A 23,115-nucleotide genomic window follows, 5' to 3' on the forward strand; every position below is an offset into this window, starting at 1 on the left:
ATGTCATTCTCATTATATTATTTCTTCTTTTTATGATGTTTTATGAAAATATAGATTTTATGAGATACATTCTATTAGAGATTTATTCTATTAAATGTATCGGAATCTGAATTTCAAATCAAATTTTGTATTATGAATAAAAAGTATTAACTTAAACTTTATTAAATACCTGTGACTTATAGTTTCTGTTCGCGTAGGCGAAGAAATACGATAATCCCTAATTTTGTTTCATTCCTAATTGTTTGTCCGATTATCCTTCTATCTAGAGATTTCATCCTCGAAGAAAACGAGTGTTCTAATTTAAAAGAAGAGACCCTGACGCGCATCCCAAATGTTTGTGTCTTCAGGGTCAGCCATGCGCGGTCATCGAACATTCGATGAATGAATCGTATTGCATGATGTCATTGGCAGCTAACGTAGTTAGCCAGCCGGTTGTAATACTCGTCCGTGACAGAGGGGTGGCGATCCATGAGGTGGCGCGTGCGCCTTGTCACAATGCATCCGAAAAATATGGATGTCAATCACGGGGCAGGCAAGCAAGCAGCCAGACAGGCCGACTCCGTCGTCATTTTCTTTTTTTCGTCACTGTCCGTGTTTTAGTGCAAAAGGGCAGCAACAAAAGGAAAGCAACGACGAGAAGAACTACGAAGATGACAATCGGAAGATATCGTTCTCGTTTGAGGAGATCCCGTCACTCGCGCGCTTCCATTCTCTACGAATAAGCAGTCATCGCGTTTAACACATTCATTTAGGTGCTGTCAGTGTAATTCATCCCGTGCATTTTCCAGAGGAATTCTACCATCTCCTTTTTTCTTCCTCTCAGTAACAGGGAAAGAAAAAGAGACAGGAAAAGCGACTGCGCTCCGATCTGTTCCGTGTATTCCGTTCCGATTGATCGATAGTACACACCCGTACTCGGATAATTGGGTCGCGTGCGACTAATCGCGGCCTGAATAATACAAAATTGCGCTTCCATCTATGAGAAGGAAAAAGTGTCAGGGGTGGATTTTCGCCGAGAGAAAAGCTCTTGCAGCGTGCACGGATTCGTTTTTATGTCTTGGGCCACCTCCACATATATGATGAAATTGCAGTTGCTCGTTATCGAGACGGACTATTGTTGGAGGAAAGCATTGCTTAGGTAAGCGATCATCTGTTTCCTTGGCAAGTGCATTTCCGTGTACATATACTTTCTTTCTGCTCTTTAATGCAGCTTCATTTCACAATTTTCAATTGTGCGAACGCTACCAGTGATTAAATGAACGTGCTGTTGTTAAGAGTGTCCAAAAATACTTTTCTGTCACCTATAAATATAGGACATTTTTATTAAATTTATTTCAGTAAATTTATTTGATTTGATCTAATTAGATATTTATTTTTATTATATGCGGAAATTTAAACAAATAAATTGTCAGTTAATTTAATTTAACTCTTACTAAATTAAGATTAATGAGTTAGGCCCGTGACAAATTGGAAAAAACGATTCAGATTCAGATAACAAATTTAATAGTAACGCATTCACACATATACATATAAGTGCAAGCTTGGCAATTCGGTGATTGCAACAAATTTTGTAGCGCAAGCTTTCCTTTGTTTCATGCTTATTGTTCTCATCTGTAGATTTGAAATCATGAGACCTGTACTATTGTTAGTTATGTATCATATTACGCATTATTTTATTATTACAGTTACATTACGCATTATCCGATCATCGCACGAAGAATGGATCATATATCATGGCCGCGTTTGTACTTCGAAGCGGTATTAAAGCAGCATCGATAATGTATTTCATCTGCTTTAAATAAAGCAATATTTTCATCGCAAATATTCCGTAAAGTACCATTTTCCATCACGTTCATCTCGTTCTTGTATGTATGTATGTGTGTATGTATGGGTGTACACACACACACACACACACACACACACACACACACATACACGTACTTTCATTAGGTATTTTCGTGCTTCACAATATCATGAATGTTATCCATAGCGAGATATAAAAATTTCAGCAATAATAGATTGTTTATTTTTATCTTTTCTATTTTTATTCTTTTAAAAAAAGCGAGATGAGCAACTTGTCGCTTCCTGATTGGCATCAAATTGAGAAATATTAAAGAAATATTAATTAATTCTGTATTTTTATATACCTGGTACTGATAATGAGTATCAGTAAGCATTTGTAACGTTTCAATCTTAATGATGTACGTGATTGCGATATAAATTTTGTTTAAAATTAAGATTGAAATAAACTTTAATTGAACTTTTGATTCAATATCAAATAAAAAATATTATTTATTTATATATTTAAATTTTTTTAAAAATTATATATTCTTATATTTAAAAAAATTTTGTTAAAAACATAATTTACACATATGTTTTATCAATTCAAAATAATTTATTTCCGAAAAAATTAAATAAGATATATGGGATATATATCGATAGCGGATAGACAATTAATCAATTATTACCAAATTAATATATAGAGAGAAAGACATTAACTTATAATTAGCACAAGATTGATAAATTTCCCTATTATAGTATAAATTTCATGTTTCTTTCTAGAAAGATAAATGATTTCGCAGACATGTTTGAGCGCGTTCTCACGCAAGTTCCATTTTGGATTTAATTTTTGCAATTCATCCTTCTTAGAGGGACCCTTTTTTAAACACCAACTGATAAGCAAATTCTTTATAGAAGTCTAAGCAGCCATATAGAAGAAAAAGAAAGATAAATAATTTAGTAGATTATAATTAATGCCAATCCAAATGATCGAGCCTGATTGAGAGTTTACTCTTGATATCAACGCGACGATGAATTCAAATTTTCGCGGACAAGTGTCGGTCGGTAATCTAGAGCTTTTCGCGGCCACCACGGGCGGCGCTCCCTACGTCTTCGTTTTCTCTCGACGAGACGTCGCTACTAGTCGGGGGACGCGCAAATCGCGGACAAAGAGGATAGAGCTTGCGCGGATCTCGAGCGCTGTGTGCCTATAGTCGTCAGCCGTCAGTGCGTGCGACGACGGTGCAAACGTACGAGCGTGTACGGATACCACGGATCGCCGCCGGTGGCGTCGTCCAAATGATCGTCGCGTAACCGAACGGAGCGGAGCGTGCGTTGCGTTCGCCACTCGCGTGTGTGCGTAATCCGTGTGTATGTACGTTAACGTCGCGTGTGACCGATGAGTTCGCGTTGTGAATCTAGTCCCGAGCGTCCGTCGTCGCCGAGAGACGTACGCGAGCCCGAAGAGGAGTCGTTTGCCATCCAGTGTCCATGTAAAATCATTCGCTAGAACTGCCAACCCTCTCCCCCGCTCCTCCGTTATATAGTTGGTTAGTTTCGTTCGTGTGTCGTTTGATTAGTGTTGTGGCTCTTCCTCGTTTCTCTCTCTCTCTCTCTCTTCTCTCTTTCAGTATCTTTTCTCTCAAAAAATCACGCTCCGTGTGTGTTTGCTCTCTTTTCTCTCTCATACTCTCTCCTTTCCCTTCTAAAGAAAGTATTCGGATGCGCATTTCGTTGGTTATGTTTCCCGTTACATTTCGCACGTAGTCCCGTGTAAGCGCGTGCTTTCCTTATGCACGTGTGTATGTACGCATCTGCACGCATCTGGCTGCGAAAGAGATAGAGAAAGGTCGAAAAAGAAAGAGAGAGAGAGAAGCGAATAGAGAAGACTGTACTTTAAATGACATAGTAGTGCGTGTACGTATAAAGTAAAATGCATAAGTTAAGACTACCTGTCAAGGTCGAATTGCCCAGTGCTTTAACAAGGTATGGCGAGACCTAATTTACGCAGATACCATTATTATTTCTCTTATTTATATCGCTACGTAATGTAATACGTCGAGTCTCTTTCATGTACGTTTAAGTTTTGGATACATAATTCTAGGTGCTGTCGCATATGCTAAAACTCTTATCTTTTTTATCCCTTAATTTACATATATACATACATATGCATTCTCTTGAATCGTATATGTATACACGGAGAGATCGATCTGTCATTATATTTATCTGTAAATGAAATTGTTCTGTAATTATATTTATCTGTAAATTTTTCATATTTACATCTGCCATTATCTTTGATTCTTCAGGATCTCTCGGCGCGTGTAAGTATAGCCTCATTGTCACACGCGTAGAAGAGTTATTTATATATTTAGATTTGCGTTTCGCGCAAGAATGAGAATGCTTATATGAAGCATACGATGCGTGCCATCTTGCAATGCAAGATGGACATTGCACCGTGCTCTTATTCTTTCACCGTTATCGTGACGGCGCAATTACTAACTACATCACATATTAATCATATATCACGGAGTATTTATTCTGCATCTAGAATCGTGGGATCCATTGCATTCAAACTTTCTTTTCTTTTCAGCAGTTTTTAATCCAGGGCGCGAAAAGATGCCCTTGTTATCGTATACATATTTTATATCCATATATACAGTGTATTAAGATATTATTAATACCATTACGCAATTCAACAAAAAAATAACTTTTTTTTTTTTTTTAAATAAAAGAAAGGGAGTAAGTTATCTCCCGTAATCCTTTTTTTAACGCTGAATATGATTCCATTTTCTCAAAATTATGACGCGATGGAATATTTTGTGTAAAAGAAATTACGAAAAATAGGTTTTTTTTTTTTAAACAGTGTTATCAATTAGTTTTTTTATTGAACGAAATAAAAGGTTTGTAGGGTATCAAAATGGCACCTAGAGATATATTTAAAAAGCTTAAAAATATTTTAATTATAATGAATATTAAAATATTTATCGTATTATGCTTGATAAGATTGCAATAGATTGCCTATAGCGCTTTATCATGATAAGAGATCTTATCTCATAGATACAATTAAATCACGCGTAATCTTTCAAATAATATTCTCTTAATGCCTCGCCTTTCAATGTTATCGAACACGTTTCGATATAACCGGTATCGCTGTGTCCGTTACATGTCACAATTTACGTTCGTAATCGTGATTAGCAAATCGTATGTTAATTACGCTGCAAACAATGCAACCATTTGCGGCCGAATATCTGACAGATGTAAATGCATCGCTTAACGTGTCGAAAGAACGTAATCTATAATGCGATAAAATTTTTTTAGATAATTAAAAAAGAGCTATTTTATATTTATATAATGAAAAATAGTCATTTCGTTAAAGTGAAAAAACATTAATTTATACGGCATTTTATTATGACGTGTGTCTCTCTCTATAATTTTACAGCGCGCGCGCACACCCAACGATCTTGCAAAGTCACGTTCTTTTGACATACACGGTTTGTCATTCTTTACGTGACAATTTCTATAGTTGTACACAATATTCGAGCGTTATCGCGACAATATATTCGCGTTATCTCTCCTTTAGCGTACTGTAATACTTATATTGCTTTAGCGAATATTTGTTGAATATATACAATACATATCAAGATTTAGATTTATCGCTGAAAATAAAGTTATATGCCGCGAATCATAAAAGCACGAGGAAAGTATTTATCCATTATTTATATCACTATTGTCGCATGTTCACGTGAATCGTTGTTGCAGATGTATAATTAAAGATGTCCGCATAAACAGCCGGTCGCCGCAATATCAGATGTTCATCTCTTATAGCAGGATATCGATTCTGTAATTCAAGCGAAGGTGAAAATTACAAAAATGAGCCAACTTATTAAAAAAATTATAATTTCATTGGTTCAAATCTAGTAAATTCCTTTTATCCTCACTTGAATTACAGAATCGCTACCCTAGTCTATCGTAGATGTCGAAACGAAAATACGCTCTAAAATCTAAAATAACGATTTTTTAAGGATCATTTAGACCTCTTATTGTTAATATGTAACCAGCAGTAATCGGGAAGAAAGAAATTTTCGAACAATTTGCGAAATTCAGTCTAAATGATGAATATTATAATAACTACAAAGAAGTTATTAATATTACAATATATATATATATATATATATAAATATATAGTTAGATAGATATATACACAGAGTGTTAAAGAATTAATTTATGCAATTTAGATCTATATAAAAAGCAGGATTTTCAACGTTAAAATGCAGATTAGTCGACGTCCTCGTATTCACGGTCTTTCGCGGAGCGCGTTCAATTTCCAGCGAGAAGGCGATAACGATAACTCCTGGTCTGAATGTTCGAGGTGATTAGTCTCTCCTTCCGTTAATTGAGTCTCGCTCGTTGCGACAATCGTATGGCTATTCTTATGGAAAACAGCTTGGCCTTGAATATCATCAATGTGCAAGATGCATATTTTTATATCTTATGTTTTGTTCGTGGGATGATTTTTTTAATCCAATCTAAACGTTAAAAGTGTTCAAAGTGTCATCAAAGTGTTCCGTACATCTCAAGAATTTTACTCTTTTTATTTTACTTTATTTTATTTCAATTTTTGGAGAATTATCAGTTAATTTAGATTCTGAAAGGCATTGTTTTTCTTTTTATTATTCGATTGGTAATTTCGACAAATATAAAGGGAACAATCGCACGAAATTGACGCTTCGCAAATATCGTAATTTACCACGAGTGTTCAATTTATGTTTCTCGCACGAACACGCCTCGCAATCTATAAATAATATCTTTTTTAGGATTTAGTCGACGAATTTTGTCACGAAGATTTTCCACCTTTAAAGGTGCGACCGTGATCGAGACACGCACGGAACACCTTCGACGCGATCGATCGCGTGCCCTTCTAAAGGGACGCCCAGATAACGCTAGATCGTCGCGTGAACCACCTGTGTGTAATCGAGTGCGCGCGCACTCGCCAAGTACACGTGCACGAGAGAGGAAACAGCGAGCGAAATAGCGAAATGTAAATAACAGCGCCGTTGTACGTCTGTATTTAAATCTCTCAAAATCCATTTTTAGAACACTTTTTTCGCATTTATATAGCTTATTTAAAAGCTTACAATTAGAGGGCAGATAGTTATAAAAAAAGTATAATCAAAATCGAAAGGTGTTGGAAAATTAATCTTGTCAGAGATAGAAGTGATTTAATTTTTAGTTTTAATAATACGTATAAAAAAAAAATTATTTTACATATAAAAATATTAAAATTATATCATCGTGAATATGTGAAATGTTTTTTTAGAATTTGTATTGTCTTAGAGAATATATTTATTTTATTATATTTTATAGGATACCGATAAAAATATGTTGGATATATTTATCGTAAAAATATCTTATAAAATATTTATTCTTTTCGATAATATTATCTCGATATTTTTTATGTGTGAAATCAGAAAATCTTTATATATAAACCGTTTTTATTTCTCTGACAAACAGTCATTTTATCTTTCATAAAAAAAAAAAGATAGATTCTTTGATCTATATACATCTTGATTAGATATTTTTTACTGAATTAGAATACAATCTACCTTCCAAATCATGAAATCTCTTTTCTAACATTCTGTATCTATTATGTTTGATCATGTGTTTCGGTTTTTAAAATTATATATTGCATATATTATGCTATCTTTTTTTTCTTTTTTTCTTTTCTTTTCTTTTTTTTTTTAATAGTTTAAGAACCGTGGTATCAATGACGTTTATATCATCATTATATAATGTTTCTTTGTTTGCGATGAATGTAAATGAAGAATATTTTTCGCCTCGATTCGAGTTTCGCTCGATAAATATAGCCACGTAATCATCGGGAGAAGGGGAATATTTTTTGCTTTAACGCCCGTATATTAATTCGAGTGATCGTACACGCAATTGCCAAACTTTCCAACGCTGTATTTTTGGAGTAGCTCTCATATAAGGCCTTCAACCAATTTGACCTTCTTTCACTCTATCTCGAACAGAACGAATCGGTTTTCGTACGCCGTGTCACGTTCTGTAACAACACGATATTTCGTCTTTTCTTTATATTTCCCTCGGTATTTTCTTTCTCGGCACGACAATTTCGAGATGTTCAATTGTGCAACTCGCGTTTTCCCGGCTCTATTTTTATTTTTCTCGCATGTATCTCTTTTATCCTTTTTTCTTCTAATATTCTTTTATACATATAATTTTATATGTATTTATACATCCTTTCTTTTCTTGTATATCGATCTTACTCTCTTAAACAAAATCAGTAAAAATGTCATTAATTAAAGCAGTAACAAAACTTTTACTGATTTTCCGTGAGAGCATTTAAATTTTTTCCCTCCATTTTATGTTTTACTGTGATTACAGCATAGTAAGATTTTGTATAATTAATATTCAAAAATTCAGAATTATATATACATATTATATATGCTTTTTATATTTAAAAGGTGATAGACCCACAAAAAGTAAACAAGACTCTTTTACTCAAGCTCAAATATTTTTTTAACAAGACATATTGCTATGAATTTATTATTTCATATATAATATTGTATAATATTGTACAAAAGAGACAATTTTTAAAATATCATTTATAAAATATCTGATTGAAACAGTCACTAACTGATTTTTCTCAGTTGGATCTTGTTGTTCGCAATGCGATATTTAACTGAAACCACTGTTTTATCATACATACCATACATTGAATTCCGTTTATATCCATTGCGGTTGACTTTTTTACGCCTCGTGTCTCTTCACATACCATACGGAGAATCGATTTTTTTCTCTCGAATTCTCAATACCAGTATAAAAAATTTTCTAGAAACTTTCTTTATTATTGTAGAAATCGTACTCTTACTTCCCCTTTTTCCTCCTTTTTTCCTCTTAAATCCACTCCTCTATTTCCTTTATAATTAACATGGCCAGTACACGAAAGTCTTAAAGTTTCGATCTAACTAAAAAGTAACCACGTTTATCAATCTTATCAACGTCTCGTCAATAATCAACATTGATTTGTTAGCTCTAAAAATAAAAGCAAAACATTCGATTGTTATAAACAAGCAGTTTGTTTTACTGAACGCGCCCATTGACACTGATTAACCACAGACGTTTATGATATATTTTGTCCGCCGCGATTCGCGTTCACATTCGCAACGTCGATCGGTGGTCTCGCATCAAATCTTAGCAACGAACATAGTGATAGAATCGATGGAATGCAATTTTTTCATCTAGAAGATATAAAAAAAAATCTCAACTTATTGAGACGAGATAAACGGAAGACTTAAAGTCACTGAAAATGATTAAAGAATAAGTATGCAATTGTTTTTAAAACGTGCCTCTACCACTTAAATGTTCGTCTTTCTTTTAAATTATTTATTGAGTTATATAAAAACGTTAAAAAAATTTTACGTAGATTTTATTAGAAGTTATATAGATTAAATATATATCGCGTTTATTTTCAATAAAAATACTATTGTTCAAATAATAATATTAGTCTTATTATTTTGATTCGAACATATGACTGTTTTTTTTATCTTATCATTTAAAATTCCTCTTTTTTCATTAAAAAAAAAAAAAAATCCCATTTTTTGATCACGATTCTCCCCCTTTTTTCCCCTATAATAAAAAATATGAGGATACTATCCCTGACTATTGTAACCGACTATTTGTCCTTCGGTTCCTCTTGTTCTTTCATTGTTTCGATTGTTCGGCCCTGCCCTCGGACTTCCTCCCGTTCCTCCCTTCCCTTGTCCATCTACAATTACCGCCGTTTCCCTCTCTCCGGTAGTCCGTCTCCCTCTCCGTCTATATTTCTCTCGGTCTTACTCGCACGGTTTCCCGTCCCGTAGTAATTATGTGGCGCAGCAGCATGAAGCCTCTGCAAACGATTTTTTTACTCGACGTGTGAGTAAGAACAGTCGATACCGAGCGTTCCTTTCATTGCCAGTTATATTCGCAACTAACATGTCTGACTAAACCAGTTCCTCCGTATCTTTTCCCCGGATTGCGCGGATTTTCCTCCAGGTGACGTTTCCCAATCTGTAATAGTAATTATTACATAACGTGACGTTGACTTATATGTTTATCGTGCCGTTAGCGTTTTCATCAATATTATATCGCCTTCAGGAGGAGAAATCCTTGGATTAGGAGCTTGTTGAACAATTGAGGAAATTTTTACAATTTTGTATCAATTAAACAAATCAGAATATATCTATTATCAACTTTCCGTCAATAATATAATTTACGATCGTACGTTCCTGTATCGAAGGTAATTAAATGTATGCGTACGTGGAGATATTATAATTAGCCGTAAAATATTTTTATTTCAACTTATTGTATATTTATTTTATATTTATTTCAATTTATTGTATATTTATTTTATGTTTATTTCAATTTCAACATTTGTGCGCGCGTGCGTGGAGATATTACGATTAATCGTAAAAAAGTGCTAGTAAAACAAACATTTTTTTAATTTCAACATTTTATCGCCCGATTCTCGTTTTTTCATCTATCGTATATATTTTATCGAAAGTCGGTCTTATTAAGGATTAGATATATTAGTTTGGGTCGCTGGTAGAATATACGCAAGCTTCGAATGGTATTTATTTATCATCCTCGGAGTTTGATTACAGACTCGATATTAGACGGTCGAGAGAGAGAGAGAGAGAAAGAACAAATCATAAAATAAGCCCATATGTCGCATAGATTATAAATCAAAAATATTCGATTTTTTTTCGGTTATGAATTCTTTAACGTATCAATCCATTATATCAATCGTTCCTTGACAATCTTTAGATTAAAATAAAAAATATTCGAGAAGACTAAACATAAAATTGAATCATCGAGCCTATTTGTCTTTAATAAGCGTTCCTATATCCTTGTAATGCACTTGGCGTACTTGGGTAATTATTTGACGTTTTGGAGCGATATAATCACTGACCTTAATTAAAGACAGTTATACGACGAGTTAATGCTTTTACATATCGGAGCAACTTGACCTTCATTCTCATGCGACCAGTCCGGATCGTTAATTTTATGTCAAGATTCGTCATCAATTCCCTCGCGGTAGGAATGTTCTTCGTGGCGCGTTGATCGACTCGATTATTAACGACGTATGCCAATCGCGTATCTATATCTACACATATGCGCATTTTTATATCCGTATAACGTCACAGATCGCTCTATGTAACGCAATATATTTGTTCAAAAATGCGTAATTTATATATATGTAATAAATTGATTGAATCGAAAAACAATGCACAGTTAGCCGTCGACAAGAGGAAACTTTAAACTTTGAAGCCGTATAAATATCCGCTCGGCAAAGCACACAAACAAACCGACAGAAACCGTACATATTGTGAATTTTTCCTTTGGACTTTCCGAACTTCGCGGCGGTTCTCGTCGAATATAATTATCCGCCGGTGTATACGAAACGCTTATTGTGAACGCGAGCATATATGTATATCGAGTGTTCCAAAATTATACGATGATTCACTATTAAATTTATAGCATATTTCATGGTTCAAAATAATAAACGTCTATAATTATATTTTACCATAAGATCCTTTTTTTAAGGACAACGAGAATTATTTATTAGTTATTAGTGGATTGCTGTATTTTCTTTTCTGATCATATTGTAGAATTATTAATTATAAAAACGCGAAATTCTTTAATGTAGCTTCCGGTGAGTCAGAACAATAGTTATAGGCATTTATCTTAGGCAGCGTAATAATTGCATTTCTCAGCATGACTTCCTATTTTCGCGAGTATTTATGCGTTTTGTTTTCTTCATCCTTCGATATAAAATTGATTTATTAACTGTACTTGGACGCCGCTATACGACACCTCGGTCATTTATTTTTACGATTGAAAGTCGATTAGTTAGCTTCGATAGACGGCTTCGCCAGTGTGATCAATTGCGAGAAAAAAGGAAATGAGTCATGCGGATTAGACGGTTCATCGATGATGTAATTACATTGGTTTCGACAGAAGTTCTCATGCTCGGAGAGTACAATAAGTCATAAAAAAAAAACCTTGCGCGATAAAGCACAATAAAAAAGAGTAAGAGTAATAAAATTGTAATGTACACGATATTTATTTCGAAGAACGAAAAAACGTGATTAAAACGGCCTGTCCCGTATCTTTTTCTGATTATCAATTATGTAACGATTAATTAATTAAAGTTATTTAATTTGTGTAACAACGATAAATTTTAAAGAGATGATAAATATATAAAAACAGACGCGAGATTAGTTTCTCGTGATTTTAACATGTGATGTAATCCGTTGTTTATTATATATATTTACATTTCGTTATATTTACAATTCGGTATCTCGTACAACTCGTCTAGTCTATTATCTTGCGGGAAAATAACGTCTAATAACGAAGACGCAAGATACGAGAAAATATTTATTTGATGTTAGACACGTTTGAAACTATTACTTATTTTTATTTCCCGTGATAATATTAGATAACAGTATTCCTGCACTGAAATGTGCTCTTAACACATCAATTTCACGATTTATACGATCACAAGCTTAAAAATCTCATTTAGTCGGCCAGTCGCGAAAAGAATCATTCGAGATTTTTTCTCGAAATGTATATCAGTAAACGATACTTTTTATAACGCTGCTGTAAGGAACCGCGTGATGAATTATTCAGCGTATGAGTCAGAATCCGACGTATGTAAGAATAAGATTGCAGAAATCTCATTGAGTTTTTCCGATATCGCTCGTTAAACGTCTCTGAACGGCGGTGATTGAACTCTCCGATCGATCCCCATTAGTTTCCGTGACCCTACGGTCGCGAAAACAATGAACATATATCTCGGGAAGATTAAAAAAATAATGTAAACGATTTTTTACAACATTCAGAAAATTTATCGATCAATTCCACAACGTCGGAAAAGTTTTTTAAACTAACCGGAATAAAATCTGATAAGAAGTTTTACGAAATGGAATGAAATTCGTGAATTTATCTTATTTCTCAGGCAGTTTCAAATAATGAAGTCTTTCATTTTAGAAATTAGAATTGTGCATAATCTTGTATTTAGAAACGAGTTAATATTCCCTTGTATTGAAATACGACGTATTACGCATAACGTATTACGTAAGCTGTATTTAGCCGACGTTAGATTTCATCGATAAAGTTATTTCGCAACAATAATCCATCTCAAATCAGTTTTGACGTTTTTATTGTGCAAACAAGCGGGTTTTTCTTATGTAAACGTATAGCTGTTGCGCGCAGCAAACTTTGCGAGAAAGAATTTCCAGCATTTTGTAGAGTCTCTCGAGAACTTGCAATCAGATGCAATTTTCCATTTTACGCAACGGAAACATCGTGTAGTTTTGCGCAATTATATATTGCACAGTCGGCGATTCGCGATTGGATAGTAATTTGGGGTAGTTTAATTTAATTTAAGAGCATTAAATTAATGGCACGCGCGCGCGATATATATTTGTGGTGAGAACCGGATTTGGAAATCATAGATTGCGTCGATGATCGCTTTTACACGAAGATTGAAGATGAGCGCGTCGAGATCGGAAACAAACGTTACGTCAGTCATAATTATGTAAATCGCGTCATAATTATGTAAGAGCGTCGAATGATCGATTGATCGTTGCGAGATAACGAATTCGATTTTCGGACCGTAAATCACTTTTGTCACCTCGTAAAATTAATAGACCACATTTCACGTACGTTTATTAATTAATTGGGTCATAAATGGCATTTCGCTTTTTGATCAATCGGTGTATTTTTATCTTATGTTATCCGCAGACATCGTATACAATGTGATCGATAAAGTTTGAAGGTCAGGATTCCATGGGAACGTATCTTTTAAATTTTCAGTAGAAAAAGTAAAAGAAATTTCCCTTGTATAAAACTAATCAATTTTTGTAGATATTTCTTTTTATTTCAAGCGCTCGCGTCACCTTTCAAATAATTTTTTTTAGACACACAAGTGATTTAAAGTATCGTAGCGTCCTTGAGCTGTCATCGGTATCCAATACATGGCATCGATCATCAATTCGTATATTTGTAATGAGCGTTAAGTAATATACGCGAATTTTTTCGTGAAATTTACGCGGACGTTTTTCGAGATAAATAAAGTTCTCGCGTAATCGTACAAATATAGAATTACCTATAAATCTCGATTGTTGCTGGATGACATTTATATCGACAGACCGGCGTGTTTTACGTCGGAAAAGCTCGCTTATCGATCCGCGATATAAATTGCGAGCAATTGGGTGACATGTTACAATTTGGCATTGTGACTATCGCATAATACTTATGATAACTGCCTGGCTATTGCAAAGTTTTGTTACAAACTTGCACTAACGCATTTAGTGGACAGCATCGTACGTTTCTCGAATGTTAGTTGTGCGAATACGTCCACCTGCTACGAAAGTACTCTCTATTGTCTTTTTTTACATATGTAAAAGGCCTTAGAGAAACGCACGTGTGTGTCTCTGAATGAATAAGTAAATAATCCGCTTTTAAGAGCCGGTATTATAAGTATTATATATACAATATATCGCACGATACAATTAAACGGAATTTAACGGTTGAAGGAAAATGAGATACAGGACAAACGATTATTCGAGTCTTTTTCCAAATATTTGGAAGATTTAAGAACCATTTGAAATCAAGTGTGAAGCCGATATTGCTTCACACGATATCATATATTTTGTTGACGATTATAACTCTCGAGCATCTAACTTTTGACTTTCTCATGTAGAAACTTGACGCAAATTCTCGGTTCAGATATGTGTGCGATGAAATGATGCTAATGAGCTTTGTGAATTATTAGAATAAAGCAGGGACGACACACACGCGCACGCACACACATACATAAATGCTGCGCGGTAAAGTGGGACTTGTAGATTGTTCTGCATAGCATTATTTCCACAACAACCCGCATCGTTATGCAAATGAAGTGTAGCGTTCTAAGCACCTCTACATATCTACCGGCCTTTTTAAATTTATTATGTGACTGCGATTGAAGAGACGTCGAGATTAAATTTACTTGAAAATAATTAAAGTATATAAAGCTGCTTGTACGATATATTTTCTTATCTTCAATGAAAAATGATTCCAGTCATAATAAATTCCCTAATTTTTAAGATGTAAAATCTTGCGCGATATCTCGCGGATAAAGGATTTTTAATCATGATCAATTGACGCAATCAGAATTGTCTTATTGTGTCTTATTTCCGGTACTGTACTCTGTCGCCCGGCTCCCTAAAAGGTTATCCAAGGGAGCCCTTTATTACGCGCGTAAACAAGGGTTAATCATTCGACTGCTCTTTTTGACGAGCAGTTCCTGCGCCAGCATCGTCTCTCGTATCATTCTTCTCGCTCTTAATTCATAAAAGCCAAGCCACGATCCACGATACGAGAACTATATGACATAATTATTTGAATTAATCGTCACAATTCCGAGAGGATCGATTTGCTTTCTGTCCGAGAATTGTCGCTGCTCGAAAAGGTCAAAAGAGTCGTTATCGGGGTGAAAAAAATATCGTGGTTTATCGGCATTGGTCGAGGAGTCGCATTCCGATCTGATCCCGCCCTTTGACCTCATAAAAGCAATATCCGCCTTGGGAATTCGTTTTCCGACGAAAGGTCTTCCGGCCGCGCTGAGTGAGACTCGTCCTAGAAACTCGCACCTTTTTTATCCAACCATAAAAAGGATCGTGTTGTTAGGTGTCCTATTTCTGCCGCAGTACTTTTGGTAATGGCAGATGAAAAATTCCAATTTCGACCAATTTGGATTCGATTTTTCCTCGGCGAAAATCGTCGTTTATTGCGGTTTTAGATTACGATATCTCTATAATTGAGCTGTAAATTAAAATTTTTTTTAGGATTCATTCTTATTGTTAGTGATATACGGGAGTTAAGTAAAAGATCACTTTTTTCTAAAAAAGACTATATGTATATAGACTGCGTTGAAATCGTATTACAATCAGTAAAAAAATAATTTCTTCTGAAAATCAAAAATGTAAAATAGAATTTTTTTGTCTTTACATTTACACGAGACTTTATTTTTGATAAATATCAATATATATATATATATATATATATATATATATATATATATATATATATATATATTGTATATATAATATAATATTGTGCATATTAATGAATTCATCTCAACAGTAGCTATCAAAATATGTATACAATATTATTGAAAAAAATAAAGGTAGATAATCTTGATTTTTTACATATAATTTTTTCAAAATATAATTCAAATTATTTTAATTTGTTTTATTAAATGAAATATTATACCTTTTTATTTATGTATCAATAGTGATTGTAAAAGTAATACGACGACAAAATCGTTAGAGATTATGCAATTTTCAAGGTAAATTTTCTCAAAAATGAAGAAAGTTATATTCTATACTTTAGAATTATATTATATGTTTAATTATATATAGTTAATTCTATTCTTATAAATTATATTTATGAATATAATTATATATGAATAAAATTATATTCTATATTTTTTTAAACGCGAGGAACTATTCTTTTTTTAATTGCACTAAGATTTCGGACGTAGGAGATCGCGTTACATTTTTCGCGAGACTTTTTTAGCTCATATTCCGTCATTTCTACTCCGCGTTTGTCGCCGTCGTGCAATTGTGTACTGTAACACGGATCACTTGGCGCGAACGTTCTCGACGCTCAACGGACTACAATGAGCGCAAACTACCACTTTTCTGCATCGTCGAGCCGTAATTCGTTCAATAAACGCGAACGATGTTTAACCTTAACGCTTAACATTAGAATTACCAAGCGGAGGTGCAGCCGTCGTCTTTCCCACGAAATCACGTATCAGGTTAACCGCAGTCTTTGATGATTAAATATTCATGTCGCGGACACACCATCCCGATACGCATGGAATATAGTTCTCGTTCGCAGATCGAAATCGTCGCGTTATATTGTATCTTGTAAGCGCGATACGCATTCCCGTTTAAAATGTATCCGATCGTGTAAACACGATCGGGAATCACGATCGAGAATCCGTTGTTAGGCAAAGGAAAAAAAAAAAAACGAGATACAGATAAAAGAGAAGAGACAGACGAGTGTTAAAAATGCTACGTAAGAGAATACGAAAATTTTTCGCGTCGCGCTGGAAAAATTTTTTTATTCGCAGATAAAAATCCGGTGAACAATCCCGTGTTATAAAAAAAGTGCTACGTAAGACGTAAGAGAATACAAATTTTTGTTTACCCGAGCACAACTGATTGCTTCGGTCGAAGAACTTTTTTTTTATATACATACATATAGTATTTGTGTCTAATTGTCACCTTCTACGTGAGCCCGCATTTCCTGTAAATACCAGCGCACGCGCATTCGCTTCCGGTTAACGTATCAACGCTGTTTTGCATCGCGCGGATTCAATATCGCTTCTGTCCGCGGATAGACGATCGCCGATCGGTTTCGATCTCGGCACGGATTTAGAATCCGCGCGTTCCCTTTCCACTCGCGATAACCTTTTCCCTTTATACGGCGATAAATGTCTAAAAATATCGTGCGTTACGGGGCGTGATACGCGGATGGACGCTCTCTGGATAAATGTGCACCGTTCGCAGAACTATGTCACGTGTAATATTAACTGTATCGATGCGACAATTCAACAAGTCTTGATCAGCATTTAGTCAATTAAATTAGAAATAAACTTAGATTCTCGTGTGACAAGAAGAGAAACGAGGTATTAAATTAAATGAGAATTAAAAAGAAAATATCATAATTTTTCATATATTTTTTGAAAACTTTTCGATCGACTCATGATCCGATAAGAGATTACATTAATAAAGTATTAAATAATGTGAAGATGTGTGAAAAATGATGGAACAGATACCGTTGTTAGACGAGACACTTGTTTTAAATGCGATTTCAGAGACGTTTTCTTTAATCCCGTGAATTTGCATTCGATAATATTGATAGTTTGATCATTTTTCCACGCGATAAAGCAGCACGTGCCAAGATACGCTTTTCGTTTCGCTATTTCATTGCCGATGATGTCAGCGAAACGATTTTTCGCGATGACGTCCTAGAATATAAGGCGTAAATCAAGTCCTTCGATTAGGACAGCTCGACTTCTCTTCTCTGTATAGGATGGTATTGGATCCCAAGGCCACCAGTTTGCATAACGATTACGGAAGCTTCGATCGACCGTTGGGCGCCGGGGAGGGCCACGAGAGGGACGTCGAAGCGACGGTTGATGGAAGGAGCAGCGGGATGGCACAGTCCAGCGACGTTTATCAACGGCAACCGCTGTTGCCAGGCGCGCCGCTGTCCAAGAGCAAGGACAAATGGTCCTCGGGGGCCTCAGGTTCTGACTACTACGAAGACGACGAGGATGAGAAGGATATCGAGAGCCTGGGTAGGCATCCTGGTATACCGAACGGTTCCGGCAGCGGTATCGTCAAGATCGACATACCGGCACCGCTTCGCGAGGAGCCGCGCTTCCCCAAGGAGAAGTGGAAGACTTTTCTCGGTAAGAGAGCAAGAGCGTTGGATTTTTTTTTTTTTTTTAATAAGAAGAAATAACAATCCTTCTTTTCTCTAAGAACGAAGAGAATTAGGGATATCGTTATCTTAAAAAAAAAAAAAAAAAAAAAAAAAAAAAAAAAAAAAAAAAAAAAAAAAAAAAAAATATGAAGAATTTAGCCGTAAAATCAACGCGAATGTTCATTAAAGACTATAAATTCTCATTAGATTCTATTGCAATTTTGATAATATTTTTCAAACTTTCTAATAAATCATCTTTTTTAAAAACTTGAACTAATTAAGCGAATTTGATCGATGAGAAATAAAGATATATCGGAAAATAAAGTTAGATGTTAATTTTAATTCAAACTCGGAGAAAATAACAATCAGAGCCAAGGTTGATTGCCATTTTCTTCGAGTTTTAATTTAATTTGATTTTAATCTAGAGAGCCATTATTTGTATTTCAATTTTAATAATTTTTAACGAATTAATTTTTTTTCTTTCCATTTTTTTAAAAATAAGACCTAAAAAAGTTGGTTATTTCATTATATTTGCATGAGAAATCAATTACTTACAATATCTTTGCTTAGGATATCATATCAAATTGATTCCTTTTATTATAACTAATTTATAAGATTAATTTTATGCTATCTATTTCTGTAGTTTTAATACATCAAAATTTGAACTGAAATTTTAATAAACACATGAAAAAAAGAAAAAGAATATATATAAGTAATTAATGAAAGATAAATTCGGCGCAACTATAAACCTCGATGATTTTTTTCGTATCGCAATTTCTATATAAACAGAAATATATTTCGGTCTCTCAATAAAAATGACAGAGAATATGTACATTCTTGGTTCAATAAAGTACTAAACGCTCTATCTAATCTACTTGACAAGAACGCGGTTCTCTCTCTGAAACGGTTCTCTCGATCCGTGATCGATCCGCTTATCGATTTCCACGGTTTTACGATATGCATCGGCGGCTGGATTTATCTCGGCGACTTTAAGCAATAAGCCTTTAACGAGGATCTTTTCAGACTTTGTAAGATAATACTTGTCGTCTAATTCTGGCGATTTTAGAGAGCCTTTCCACGTTCGCTCGCCACGGGGATCTATCGAGATCGAGGTCGTTAGATGACCTGGTATATTCGCTCGGTTATAATACCAGGCGCTCTCGCGCAGATTGATCTCGTAGAGAACCTCCCACCGATCGATCCCCCTTTTCCGAGCACCCGCGTGGGGTTTATCTCGGCGGCTCTTCTTACATGAAAGTTAATCGAAGCGAGCAGCTGGATGCACGCGAAATGCACAAAACGGATTTCACGAGTACCGTTACCGAGGATCTGTTACGACGCGGATCGTCGTTGCATGACAGGGTCGATTAATATCAGAATTATTCTCAAGCATACTCAAAGCGGAAGAGAAGTAGCGTACGAAAAAAATATTGTGGTATGTTTGTTTATATTCGAAGAGAGTGCGCGGTACCGCACAGAGATATGTATTGCGATATAACTGCCGAAATCATTTTTAAATGAAGATAAAATAAAATATTTATAAATATATCTTACAATTAGATAAGATAAAGATGGTTTTAAATCTACCTAAGTTAAATATGGAGCTGGAATTATAAAGCGTTTTATCGAAATAACGTTAAATAAGATAATTTAAGAAGAACATTTTGGTAATATAAAACAATTCAATATATTCATATTGTCATTTATAATTAAAAGAGAATTTTTTATATACATTTATTTGTCAGACGATTTTTATCTGGTGCATATATTTGCTACTTGCACAATTAAAATTATATCGATATAGACTAAACTCGCTAGATCTTATATTAAATAATTTGAAGACAATAACACTTTTTTATCTAAGCTAAAGATGGAGAAAGATAATTTATACTTTGATTATGATCTAGATAAATATAAAATGAAGCAATTTTCATTTAAATGATTATCTAAATATTTTTATCCAGATGACAGAAAACATATTACAAATCGTTGCTTTCAGCATTTCTCTTTATGGTCGTCAACTTTATACTGACGACGGCTTCCCTCGCGATGGTGCACGAGCGCGTCCCGGATAGAAACGCGTACGGACCGCTTCCCGACGTGGTGTTGGACAATGTCGGCGCGCAAGATTGGGCACTCAACGTCTCGGAAGTGCTGATCATGATCATGTCCAACTGCGCGATGGTTTTTATTATTTTCCATAAGCATAGGTAAGCGCGCGAGGTAAAGGATGAATGAACGATCCTTGGTAAAGATTCGACGGTTCGACTGACAAATAAATATCAATTTTTTTGCAGATTTATAGTAGTTAGACGAGTATTTCTCTTGATGGGGTTACTCTACATGATGAGAAGCGTCACAATGTACGTGACGGTCCTACCGATCGCCAGTAAGACTTACTACTGCAGCCCGAAGGCGAACAACACCAGTCCGCTACTCGTGACAAAAAGGGTCCTGCAGCTTATTTCCGGCTTCGGCTTGTCCATCAACGGCAAGCACACTTACTGCGGGGATTACATTTACAGCGGACACACGGTCGTGCTCGTGCTCAGTTACCTGATTATTAAGGAGTGTACGTTCCTTCTTTGTTGTTGAAAAGATAAAAAAAGAAAAGCGCGACGGTAAAAATTGACGATTATCCGTAATTTCAGATTCTCCGAGGAGGTGTCAACCGATTCATTGGGGAGCGGGTTTGGCGGTGCTCGTCGGGGTAATTATGGTCTTGGTAGCTCACGGTCATTATACGGTTGATGTACTTATAGCTTTCTACGTTACTACACGCTTGTGGTATATTTATCACACGCTGGCCAACAATCCGAATCTTAAGGTACGTTCTACTTTGAATCGCTTCCGCGCGAAAATTCTCTACTCAACAACGAAGATGTCTGTTTCTTTTTTTTTTTTTTTTTTTTCGAAACTTGATAATCATTACAATTACAATAACAATTGATCCAATGATAAAATATATAAAATGATATTGACGCATATGAATAAAATATATTGAATAATATTAATAATATACAGATAATACAGATTTAATATTAATCAACTTTAATTAGTTAATATGCCATATGCAAAGTAACAATTAATAAACAATGTTTATATTGTGATATTATTGTTGCACATAAGAATAATGAAACCTTTGCAGCAATATGGACCAAACAACTTTTTGGCCCGGCTCTGGTGGTTCCCTATTTTCAAATATTTCGAGAAGAATGTAGGCGGCACGGTGCCACGACAATATGATTGGCCTCTACCCTGGCCTCGACGGTTTCTTGCCAAGCACCCTAACCGAGATAGTTAATACTTGTGTTGACTTTACGATAGAGGCTGTTAAAAACAAAAGAATTACTTTCGTTGTATATATTATATTACATACATACATACATACATACATACATACATACATACATACATACATACATACATACATATATATACACACACATACATATACACAAAAAACATCTACATATACATGTTTAGGCTTATTAAAATGTTGAGGTAAAACACTGATTAGAGAAAGATATATATGAGACATATAATCGTTTCTCAAGAACGACCACACATTTAGATTTGTTGAAGCATAACGCTTTGTGTCGTTTACTTCTTTGTAAAACCAATCGTGAACTCTCAGACACTATACTTTCTTTTTCTTTTTCTCTCTTTCATTCTCACTCTCACGTAAAGCATCGTCCAGTTGACCCGAATTTATTTTTTGCTTGATTTTTATACGATTTATGTACGATATGAAGAGTAGATAGAGAACGATGGGAGTTTATGATAATAATATCATATCAAGTTCGAATGGAGGAAGATATTCGAAACTTTAATGCACACAAATTGACGTGTATTAATTAATGCGCGTTCGTTTCAAATAGTCGCACAACAAATCGAAAGTAAAATACGATAAATAAGTAAATCTAGGACATCTAGGATGTGTGTTTTTAGAAAAACTCAAGCGACATTATGTAATAAGAAATATTTGTAAATCTCCAACGAGTCATATAGTATATAAATAAACAGGAAGACGGAATCCTTCCTCCATACGAATATTTGAGCCACATTTTACATCTCGACTTCCAGTATCGTCGTTGCCCCTGATTTTGCATTTGCGGCACGAATTATTCCGGTGAAATACGATCTCGCAGACAAATTTGCCAAAAGTATATACGGGCGATATATGCGTCCTCATTACTGTTTCACCTTACCGATTATCCTCGACATTGTTTTCTTCGTACTTCTTGCGTCGGAGAAAAGTATTCGATATCCCATTAGTAGTAGAGGTGATTGTGCAATTTCGTGGGACCAAAACAGGAGCGTTCAATAGTAAAAATGTTAGTTTATGTAGCATTGACACGAAATAAAATGATAGTACCTCGAGTCGCGAAGTGGCATGATCTCCATTATGTTATTATCTTATTGGCGTTGATAAAGACTTTTAATAATAATGTCTTGAGGATGTCCCGATTAGATTATGTGATATATTGCCAGATGGAATTTGAACCTGCCATATATATGTATAGATAGATATAAATTATTGTGTGTGATTCGCGTTACAAATACACCTAGGATGCCGCGAATTTGGATAAGTTTATTCATGAGAACTTCTCGTGACATTTCTCTTAGACAATAGTTAATTCAATAGTAATTCTTGGATAATCAAATTTTTAGAAGACTTCAACTTTCATTAATCGATGTCATGTGAAAGTATATCATACATAAAATAATAAAAAAAAAAAAAAAAAAAAAGAAGAAAGTATCGAAGCACATGCCGCATTCGTG

General features: G+C 34.7%; 1 protein-coding gene across 7 annotated transcripts; it reads left to right on the forward strand.

Annotated features, from left to right (window-relative positions):
* Positions 1-64: 64 nt before the first annotated feature.
* On the forward strand, positions 65-23,089 carry LOC138944431 (phosphatidylcholine:ceramide cholinephosphotransferase 2). 7 transcript variants are annotated; one of them, XM_070315321.1, is made up of 6 exons: positions 65-1,138; positions 17,934-18,316; positions 20,330-20,540; positions 20,628-20,902; positions 20,982-21,157; positions 21,479-23,089. In XM_070315321.1, exons 1-6 carry the CDS (start codon positions 1,053-1,055, stop codon positions 21,632-21,634), a joined length of 1,287 nt encoding a protein of 428 aa, XP_070171422.1. In that variant the 5' UTR covers positions 65-1,052; the 3' UTR covers positions 21,635-23,089. The 7 variants fall into 7 exon arrangements, with proteins under 7 accessions (XP_070171422.1, XP_070171432.1, XP_070171433.1 ...); XM_070315331.1 differs by lacking the exon at positions 65-1,138 and adding an exon at positions 3,195-3,272; XM_070315332.1 differs by lacking the exon at positions 65-1,138 and adding an exon at positions 3,240-3,329.
* Positions 23,090-23,115: the final 26 nt, after the last annotated feature.

Source organism: Polyergus mexicanus, unplaced genomic scaffold, assembly GCF_030449975.1.
Source record: "Polyergus mexicanus isolate NDT 795.1 unplaced genomic scaffold, iyPolMexi1.0 SCAF_2, whole genome shotgun sequence".
NCBI lineage: Eukaryota > Metazoa > Arthropoda > Insecta > Hymenoptera > Formicidae > Polyergus > Polyergus mexicanus.